The sequence below is a fragment of the Amblyomma maculatum genome, chromosome 8 (genome assembly GCF_055883805.1).
Source record: "Amblyomma maculatum isolate TAMU_Amacu chromosome 8, ASM5588380v1, whole genome shotgun sequence".
Taxonomy (NCBI): Eukaryota; Metazoa; Arthropoda; class Arachnida; order Ixodida; family Ixodidae; genus Amblyomma; species Amblyomma maculatum.
In genome coordinates this window covers 100,856,882-100,867,646 of record NC_139351.1, presented here as the reverse complement: position 1 = coordinate 100,867,646, position 10,765 = coordinate 100,856,882, and the positions used below count along the sequence as shown (strand labels likewise).

The 10,765-nt window shown below is 45.2% G+C and overlaps 2 protein-coding genes across 2 annotated transcripts in view; one reads left to right on the top strand and one right to left on the bottom strand.

Annotated features, from left to right (window-relative positions):
• LOC146181990 (neprilysin-1-like) overlaps positions 1 to 5,809 on the bottom strand; it is a 26,946-nt gene extending 21,137 nt beyond the window's left edge. Inside the window, exons 1-5 of the mRNA XM_084575585.1 lie at positions 5,731 to 5,809; positions 5,576 to 5,623; positions 3,595 to 3,756; positions 2,807 to 2,893; positions 2,128 to 2,327 (exon numbers count right to left, since the gene is read on the bottom strand). Coding sequence (XP_084431711.1) covers positions 2,128 to 2,327; positions 2,807 to 2,893; positions 3,595 to 3,756; positions 5,576 to 5,623; positions 5,731 to 5,809 — 576 coding nt within the window. The remainder of the gene's footprint in view (positions 1 to 2,127; positions 2,328 to 2,806; positions 2,894 to 3,594; positions 3,757 to 5,575; positions 5,624 to 5,730) is intronic.
• Positions 1 to 10,765, top strand: part of LOC146181988 (neprilysin-1-like) — a 101,162-nt gene that overhangs the window by 27,401 nt on the left and 62,996 nt on the right. The gene's annotated exons all lie outside the window — the stretch shown is intronic.

Sequence of the window (10,765 nt, the reverse complement as noted above, 5' to 3'; positions counted from 1 at the left end):
TTCTGAGCCTCATCTCTAACAGCTAGTCTCGCTGCAGCACCACTCAGGCGTATGTCATGTTCCTTCGCTCGTGTGCTTTGCCTCATTCTCCAACGGTAACCGCCGTGCCATTACACAATCCTACGTAACTCTCCTCTTTCCACTTTGACCACCGTAGCAATCACCCTTCAATCACCAGCTTTCGCCATACAGTCAATTTTCTTGCAATTCAGTATATTGTCACGTGGCGCGGGGCTGCGCCCGCCCGGTTGTTTCCGTCTTCAGCAGCATGGTCACGTTCATGTGGCGATGACAATACCGTGAGCAGAAAAGAACACACAGACGTAGCAACACTGAAATTAGTTTTGGTTTGGTTTGTGGGGTTTAACGTCCCAAAGCGACTCAGGCTATGAGAGACGCCGTAGTGGAGGACTCCGGAAATTTCGACCACCTGGGGTTCTTTAACGTGCACTGACATCGCACAGCACACGGGCGCCTTGCTTGTCGCCTCCGGCGAAAAGCGGCCGCCGAGGCCGATTTATTGGGCGTACTTGCGCCCTTAATATAGCTGAACAACTCGGCGGCGGTGATAGGAGTAAAGGTGCTCGCTGGCCGCCGAATTACTAATATTTCGGTTATTGAAGCTATGAACAGTGATTAGCATGACCTAGAATATCGCAGAAACACATTCGAGTTGCTGTGCTGTGCGATGTCAGTGCACGTTAAAGAACCCCAGGTGGTCGATATTTTCGGAGTCCTCCGCAACGGCGTCTCTCATAGCCTGAGTCACTTTGGGACGTTAAACCCCACAAACCAAACGAAACCTTCGAGATACATTTCGGCGCATGTCGCGCGACTAAGAAAATGGTAAAACTGAGCCTTGCGACAATGAACACGAACGAAGAGTACAGAATCGATCCGTGCACTATCATAACAGTGATAAGGCCGCATGCCAATGGCTGTTGATAAAGAACAAATAGACTGAAATGGTTCGCGGCAAAATGTCCCACTCAGCACAAGTCTCTGCTTCTTCCACGGACACCAACTCTCGAAGGTTTTAACCAACGTGTTCATCGATGAGTTCTGCTAAACAGTAGAATGGCAGTGCAGGTCTCGGAGCTAAAAAAATAAAAAAAAAAAATATCAGGAGAAATAAACAGTATGGACAATACCTAACTTCATTTCGGAAAAACTGCAGCTTTGTATAGCTTTGTGATATCAGAGGCATGAGAGATCTATACATCAGGGTTTCATACAGCTTGAGAGGTTATTGTGTCCCCCGTAATGCTTTTGCGGGCGTCTGTCTCTTCACTTGTTGAGGACACACGTGTCATTCACCTTTGTTGTTAGCGTTAAAAAATTTGCGAGGCACTTTAGCGACTAAAGTAGTGAAAGGCGGAAGCCTGAGAAGTTGCATGTCTAGATTCCTGCCATCTGCAATCATACACTTGAACGCGCGCCAAGGAACGCCACGCGACAGGAGCTATGGCGTACTATCCAAACGCACATTTGCTGGAGAAAGTGTGACAGATACTGCGCCTTTCCTCCAGAAGTCTCATCATGTCTAGCGTTCCCGCCATCTGCAATCCCACACTTGAACGCGCTCCAAGAAACGCCACGCGACAGCCGCCGCGAAAGCTGTACACACTTTGTCCACGACAGTATGAGCTATTAAAGGTTTTTGCCTTAATAACTGTACGTGATATTTCAAGGCGCTGTCTTTGGATAAGCAGAACAATTTGGAGAACCTGTCTTTTATTAATGTGCGTCTATTCCCCACGGTCATCATGTGACTGTTGATGCCACCCACTACATCATCCCTAAAAGCGCTGATGTGTTACTGCTTTCCCGGTACTGAATTTGAGAGAAGTCGTCTGCTTAGGTCGATTTTCCTAGTTGACCTAACTATATACGAAGACAGAGGCGACGACTAAAGCAGCATGTTTCTAGAGCAGATCACACAGCTAGTAAACGTCACCGGGTGCTCTCTTCATTGTATCCCCTCATGATGAAACTCCAGGCCAATAGAGCAAGCGAAACCTCCAATTGTATGTTGTAGCGGTTACTCTTCAAAATGAGGTGACTTGCGCTTAATTGTGAGTTTAAGCTGCTTTTATTTACATGTACATCATATAAATACAACGTTACCTGGAGAATGTGGGCTGTCAGGTTGTCCATGTCCTTCACTATCTCGACTTTGAACAGTGACGTCAGGCTCGTCCTCTCAATGATGTCCTTAAGTTCGCCTACCTCCGCAGCGTCCTTGTCGTCGAGGATGGGCCACTTGCCGAGACCATTCCTTGCGAGCACTCGTCGAACAGCTTGTAGGCCCTCTTCTTCGCTGACGCCTGTAGGTGTGCAACAGCGATTACCACGCGAGGTATTGCGTGTCACTACACTATACAGTCAAGATTCAGCTGCGATTCATTGTTGATAAGTTTCGGAGGAGTATTGGAATAACCATGCCAACCATTCAGGTTGAGGGAAATCATCTAAGCCATCGTCAGCTATAGTAAAAGGGAGGCCCCGGACAATGCTTAAACGTCTGTCTGCTGGTAAACGAGTATTGCGGAAGCATTGAGCTCTGGTTAGGTGTGGTTATTTTAGGAAGCTGCTGGCTCGTTCGTCAGTAAAGCCCTGTAGGCGACTACAACGGGGTTTGCCAACCCCGAAAGACGACCAAACGGCATCAGAGGGCTTCTGCGAGGCGAAAAAATACAAACCTGTACAATATACACTAGCGAAAACTGTACACAACCCTTTTTACCTAATGAACAGGACACGTCCAATGGCTAACTAATGCACAGTCTCACGGCCAATGGCTTACTGGTATTCATGCAGGCGTGGTAAGCGACCGATGCCTTTTCTCTGGCAGTCTTGGCCTCGAGGACGATCGGCAGGTTTTCAAAGATTTCTGCGAGGGAAGACAAATAAACATCATAGCCATAAGTCTGAACAAGGGCAGCAGTAGTGACACTAGCCAGCCGGTTGATACCGGAGCGTCAAACTGGTTAAATTATCTCTAACGTGCGAACGAGATCACGAGCCCTTACCATGAAGAAAATACTCTGTTTTGCTAAAGTCAGATCTGAGGTTCTCAACCGCAAATGTAAGGCGTAGTAACGACAAGAAAGATTTGACTTTGCAGCGCTTAGTTGCACGCTTAACGAAATCAGCCCCAACGAAGAGTCGCCTAAGCAGTTTGGTTAAAGCAAAGCCAGAGCCTGAGAATATTAGGATAAAACCAGGAACAGTATATCAATTTGAGGCAGTGACTACATTAATAAAAATTTGTCGCACAATGTAGTGTATACTCGCGTGAAATGAAGGCTTCCTTAAGAGTTCAATTTCCATAACTTTTTGAGATGGCTCAAAAAGGCTAAAAGCCGTCGAAGCTTTTTTTAGCTTCTGCTTCAATGAGAGCAAGTTGTGAGAGTGAAGGATCAGATATACGCGGTTACGAACGCGGCTTTAATTGGCACCGATAAATGCATGGCCAATGCGCATCCCCATTAAATAAACGGCTCTCGTGTGCTTTGTCCTGCGGTTACTTTAGGTTCGGTTCGGTTAGGTTAGGTTAGGTACCTAAAAAAAGTACTTAAAAGTTGTGGTTACCTCGCAAATCTCGCTCCACTTTGAGCGTGACCTGAATGAATGGGCTATTGGCAGTCAAGTCGTCGGGTATCGGGTGCGCTTCATTCCAGCGATTGCAGACGTAGGCGTAGAAGTCATCGCATGGATCAGCACTCTGGTTTACGGAAGCTAGAATCAGTTGGGCTGCAGTGATGAAATGGAATGAAATGAAATAGTTTTGCCAGGGCTGTTTTGTTTGTTAGAGGATTGGTTTAATTCCAGAGTCAAGTAAAAAATGTTTGCATTTAGCATCCTCTCCATGTGTCGGATAAGCATCAGAGCTTACAGACTAGTTAACTCCCGGTAGTTACGTCACTCGGTTCGTTTCTTCTTGTCCTAATTGAAATACTACCCACCCCCTTCTTTCTCTCTCTCCACTGAAGAATGGCTGCAGCGCTATGCTTGGTGTCCAAGTTAACTTGTGCCAAGTGTTAAAAAGAAAACATTTGAGATGGGCCAGGGAAATTAGTTGCATAGAGCTACCAGCAGTCTTGCGCAATAAAATTTTTTGCAATATAATAATTATTAAGATAAGATGTGCCAGAAAAATTAGTTGCATAGAGCTACCAGCCGTCTTGCACAATACGATTTTGTGCAATATATTAATTATTAAGTTAATGTTATTAAATTACTAAATATTCCCTTTAGATAATGAATGTGATTTGCAGAGTTGAAGGGCGCCTTCAGAAACCCCCATTTTATTTGTTTGCGATAAAGAAAGCGGCACGCGCATCTTTTTTCACATCTCTAGAACGCCGGCGAAATAATAAAACAAAAATTGTGCGACACTTTGTACCACTAAAGTGCGATAAGGCGACATCCTTTGCGTGAAACTTTCCTTATTCCTGGTTTTATTGCGTCTGCTTCTGTAGGCTGTGTGGTACGGCGTTCGAGGAAACGCCAAATGAAAGGCGCCGCGCGGACGCCTGCATCGGTATAACGCGATAGCGTCAGCTACCAGCCAACATGTAAAGCCCCGCTATAACCGAGCCGTATGAACGTTCCAGTGTGGCCTAGGGATAACGTGAATACAAGGGTCTTGGTAAGCTCATACTGATATCACCCTCCCATACTAAGGCAGAGCCCCGAGTTGGGAATTCCTGCCAAACGTTTTGTCAGGAAGCCCTACGTCCAGTTAGTGCTGCTCGGCCATGTCAGCTGCCAGCTACCACATCTCACTTGACGAAAGTGCATTAAGGCATACGTCCCCATTTGAGCGCGTGTGCCCAGGGTGGTCCACATTGACCTATGGTGGCCGTCATCTTGGCAGGTGACTTGGGCAGTGTGAGCCACCAAAGACTTTCGCCTTAAAGTCACCTGACTCGCACATTCGAGCGCCACAATAGTGTTGCTTTCAACCGTAGTTTTAACGAAGGAAATCAGAGGCAGCCGTGGCTCCATGGCTCCGTTGAAGCGGCAGGCCGATATGTCTGCGTTGGTTTCTTCGTGGGCGTCAGCCAGTCGCGCACGTAACGGTGCAAGTTGCAGCGAGTTTTCCGCTCTCGCTGCAACCATTGTCAACATATCAGCCTACCGCTGAAACTGGGCTGTTTAGTCACGGCTGCAGTAATTTCGTTCTCTCCATTGAGAGCCCCACAATCGTGGCGCACGAATGCGCCACTCACGCAATTGTTTTTCTATTTCGCAGGCTTTTTTTAAACCTTGGAAAAATGATACATGTAAGGCTTTCTTTATCGGAAATATATGAAATGAGGGGCTTAGAAAGGTACTCTTCAATTAGCAAATAATATTTATTGTCTTAAAGCAATATTTATAGTAAGAAATATTATCTTAATTACCAATTAGTTAATTGCAAAATAATGAAAATTGCCTGTGGAGCGGTAGGCCACTGGAAGCAGCATGAAAGTATAGTTTCCCTAGCCTACTCCTCGTGGAAAGTGAATTCTGTTTCTAAAATTCACAGGTACAAACAATGGTCAGCACGCACGCTGTAGACACACACCTCTCTCTTTGCACACAGAACTTTCGCAAGGACTTCTCGGCCCGAGTGCTGAAAATACAAAAAATAAAAAAAAAAGAAAAGGCCCGCAGGTAAAACTTAACGCCATTTAAGTCAACAACAAGCTCTTTGCTAAAGGGTGAATAAAGTTTACTTACAGCGGCCTGGAAACAGCGTGTCTTCCGTGGCTTTTCCTAGCCACAACGACTCGAAAACAAGGAGGAGGAAACATAGCATTTTCTCCTGTGGGCTGAGAAGTGAAAGTCAAAACTATTTTTGGTGTATAAAATAAGTTGCAAATACATCATCTAATCTTTAAAAGCGCGGTAGATTGTTTTCCTACTGCTCACCCGCATGTTATGGTTAATGGTCGCAATTCACTGTTAAATACTGTGCACTCAAGTTTACCCTAAGAGTAAGTAATTTCTCATTTTCATTACGTCGTCCCATCTACAATGCCAAGAGTTAAACTGCTCTTTCCCATGTTTTTCAGTCATTCCCTTACACTAAACGCTACGTGTTTGGGCCTGGTGGTGTCGCAAAAAACTAATATATCAAGGAAACAACTTCTTTCCTAATTTATTTACTTGTTTGATCAGGTTACACCTAAATGCCTTCCAAAGGAGGGTAATAATAGGGGGGGGGGGGGGGGATGATACAATTTTAATAAGCACGATACAAATAATAACAATTGCAACAAGAAACATTAATTAAATATAGGCACAACACCAAAAAAAAAGAAAGAAAAACAACAAAATATTCTGCGCATTTCTGTCACAGCGAAGTAGCTCTTGGAGTATTTTTATGTCAGTTTCTGTGGCGATGTGCGATGGTAAGTTATTCCATTCAATGATAGTGCGAGGAATGAATGAATTGGCATGAGACGATAAATAACACTTTGCGCGTTTAACTTTGAAGGCGTGATCAAGTCATGGAAGTATGACATGAGCTGGCTGAAACAAATCACTGCCCTGTAGCGGATGGTGATAACAAGGACAACTTACCGCAGGTACAGATGGAAATGATTCGAGATAAGACGAGGGGTGGCCACCCGGCGGCTTCTAGAGTAGGGCATAGAATCTTCTCACGTTAGTTGGACGGACTGCTTCCCGCCTGTCGACACTGCTGCGTGACGACGTTGAGCGGGAGCCCGCATTGGCTGCCTCATTTCTCGTATTGCTTTTCTAGGAAAGAGGCTACTTAATACCTTGGTCCAACTGGATAGGAGATTTTTTTAAAGGACAAAATAAATACCAGCGCTGTGCTATACAAAGAAATTCGATGCAGAACTCGGACGAACTTCTGAAGTCAGGCATAGACGACATTCGATGCGCAAGCATCTCTGAGAAACGGTGTTTGGTCCCACAACTTGATCCGCTGAGACGTAGAGAAGGCACGTGCGTGAGCGTGAATAACGTATAGCTCACGCACAACAGTCGGTAATGTTGCAGCAACAGCTAGTTTATCTGATAGTCTGAAAAAAATAAAAAGCTGGCTCTTGTTCCTCTAGGAATAGAGCCGCTTCCATAAAAAAAAAAAAAATCCTCCCTAATATGGAGCCGACGCTTAGCTCAAGAGAAGATCACAGGTCTAAGCCGTTGAAATAGAGCGAAGTGCTCACGAAGTGTCAGCAACTCGGGCTTGGTTGTTCATGAAGGCATTCCGTGATAGTTCGTTTCTTCAACGCTGACGATGCCAGAAAAAAAGAAAAAAAAAAAACCTGCTTATGGTACTGTAATTGTATATGTCTTGCGTCGAAAATTAGGTGATTATCAAAAACATACCAATCAAAGAGTTCGCTTCCACATGGAGCTATCTTACACCCACTTCTTTCGCCACTCCTTAATTTCCCCATCGCACATGTTGCATGCAGACATCTTGACCTGCGTGACACCGCGGGGCTGCCCTTCTACCCTCCACTTCAGCATAAGTTCCTGCCCTGGTGCATGCGAATTGACAGAGGGCTTTAAATAATTTCAACGGCGCCCAGAACCCAAGAAGCCCAGAATCACGTGATAAATGCTTGCGGTAATATTTGGTCTCTCCCGCGGCGTGTATCAACATCTGCAGTAGGCAACGTAGTTCGAAGTGAGTGCGGACCCAAAGCGAACACCACATGCACCAATCAGCGCGCATCAAAGCTCGCTGCTTCAGACGACGCTCCATCCAAGGTCTACATCATCAGTGGGGTCCCTGGATTCTATACAGTAGATGAAACGACGTCGATATGTGTGCAAGCGGAATTTGCGGCTCAATCCTTGTTAACCGTCAATGGTTATTTAGTTTTGCAAGTTTCGAAATTCCGAGTGGTATGGATTCAATTATATGACGCAGGATCCATCTCGTTTGCGGCAGCCGCTTTTCAATAGAGGCGAAATGTAGAAGGCACCGACAGACCTCGTGATGCTATTATGTCTTGAACAAGGCAAAATGTTTTGGATCATTAAGATGATTGGACGGGCCTGACTGCGCTTCCGAAGAGTTTACTCACTCGGTTCGGCATGAGCTTAATTCAAGGCTTAATTGGAGGAGAAACCGCCGATGAAGCAATTTTTATTTAAACCTCCTCATAGTCACGTTATATCACAGCGACGGAGCCAGGAGAGCGCGCGCAGCTGCGCCTCTCCTTGGCGAATTAGGTTTGCAAAGAAACGAGCGATTCTGGCTCCGGGCGCCGTACATGCGGTCATGGCAACCGCTCGCCTAACTTTACATTGGCAGGCATGGAATAGTGCAGCTTTTTGCTCGGATATTACATGTAGTGGTGCATGGTGGCGGGGGGCCCACGACGGTGGGCATGGTGGCGGGGGGCCCATTGTCACAATATTGAATTTTGGGACATTTTTTATTGCAGAACAACGTTTATTGATGCTTAGATGATTTGACGCTTGATGCTTTGGGCGCCTATTTGAGCCTGAACTGGTCATCAAGAAGCTCGGTGCAAACGCCCATAGATGGCGACACAGCTTCCCCTCTAGGTAACATTTTGAAACTCTGTGATGCGAGGTATTTAAGAACAAGGAAACCAAGATGGCAGTGATGACCTAATGTAATTGGTAGATATTCTTGCATGAATATGGTACGGTTTTAAAGTCGTCAAACCGAGTAGGACGTACGAAACCTTTTGCGCGCAGGTGGAAGTCGATAAAGGCGACGACGTGCAACAAACAGCGCGGTAGTGTGTTGCAGTCTAACGCTCGCGACTATCGGCGCAGTGATTATTTGAAACTGAGTGCGATTGTCCAAATTATACAGTATCATGATTTACTCGACTTATTGATGCCGTCTAAACACATCAAAAACAGTAGGCCGAGTTTACTTTCGCGAGGTTGCGGCTTATTTTAAAATTTCGAAAGGGAGTTTCTCACTGAAATAAGCACAACATCCCAAATGAATCAGTATGAAGGCTTTCTTGATATCATGTTGCCGGTACCTGCTTATCGCTCCTTAAACTATGGAGGGAAATGTTGGTTGGTTGGTTTGTGAGGTATAACGTCCCAAAGCAACTCAGGCTATGAGAGACGCCGTAGTGGAGGACTCCGGAAATTTCGACCACCTGGGGTTCTTTAACGTGCACTGACATCGCACAGCACACGGGCGCCTTGCTTCTCGCCTCCATCGAAAAGCTGCCGCCGGGGCCGGGATCTTTTCGATGGAGGCGAGAAATGTATGGAAATGGATGGAGGGAAATGTATGTAGGCCTTAAAGTGAGTTAATAAGATGCCAGGATGATCGTCAGAAAAACGTTTCTGCCTTGTTTTACACAGTGGTACATTACCTGTTAAGCCATGGCTGAAAGAAAAAAGGCTCCTTCGCCCTATGGTCAGTCCAGCTTGGTTCGCCATAAAGCGGAAACCATGGGCCATATTTTCCTTGACTCCTGGGAGGAGTATATTTCTCTGGAATATCTTGCAGTGGACTTCAGAAAGGACCTGACAATTACGGCGTATGGTCCACGGTTCCTGCTTGTTGTTGTGGTTGTGGCTGTAGGAAGAAGGAAGAGAAAATGCACGGGCCTGCTACTGGCTCTGTAGCTGAGCCACCTCCGCTGCCTTGTGCAGAGAGAAGAGAAAGAATATGCCCCAATATCATGGTACTCTCGAGCCAGTGAAAGCGAATTTGTCTGTGCAGCCCGCGGAAATGAAGTTTTGGCTCATTTGCGGCCATATTCTTCTTATTTTCTTTTTGAGGTGAGATCCCCTTACCCTGGGGACCGACTGTACATATATAATATGTACAATATGTACATCTCTATTTTTAATTTTTAACTATTTTTTTCCTTTTTTTTTCCTAACTCTCATCTTCTTGCATTCTTTCTCCATCTTACGTAAAAAAAAAAAAAAAGGTCAAGTTCTCGCGACCCTCGCTATCTCCCCACACTCATCTCACCTTCCGACAGGCTCCAGGCCATAAACAAGGGCTCCTAAAAAAAAAAACATAAAAAAAAAAACGAAAAGAAAAAACGTCCAGGATGCATAACTTTTAAAAACACACAGCGGCAAGATATATATTGTGTAAACCCCAAACAGAGATTAGGGGCGGGTAGAAAGAGTGGAGGATGGGAGAGGGGAGGGAGGGGAAAAGAAAGAAAAAGAGAAAAAGAAAAACTGGGCGGCGTGACTTAAATTCTCCGCGTAGTATTTTCAGAAACACGCTGAGAGGCAGCAAACGAACAACCACCAAGTAACCAAGAACCAGGTCAGGATCAAGTCCATCAAGAATGCGAAACTTCATAAACAAGCTCGGACTCACCATCCACCTATTAATCAAAAATGTTACCTTCAAGAAGCATGTTCAATCAGCTACTCATCATCTGAACAAATATCAATTAAAAGTAAAATAAACAAATCCACTATTACTGATCCGTTCCCGTGGCGGTCGTTGGACTGGATAGTAGATTTTTGAAATTGATCATTTGTTTTGCTTTTTCTTCCTTTTTATTGTTTTATTATTTTTCTTCAATGCGCAATTCTTTAATGAAGAAATTTCTAATCATTTTTCTTTCAATTGGTTTAAGCCCGTGATACCTAGTGGCACGGGCAGAGGCCCTTTATGTTTCTTTACCTTTGGTCGGCCTCACCATAGTGTATGTCCTCCTCTCCTTAGTTCCACGGGCATAGGCACATTATTTTTATTTACTTTTGGCCTGCCTCACCATAATATATGTCCTCCTCTCCACGAGCGGGTTAGCTC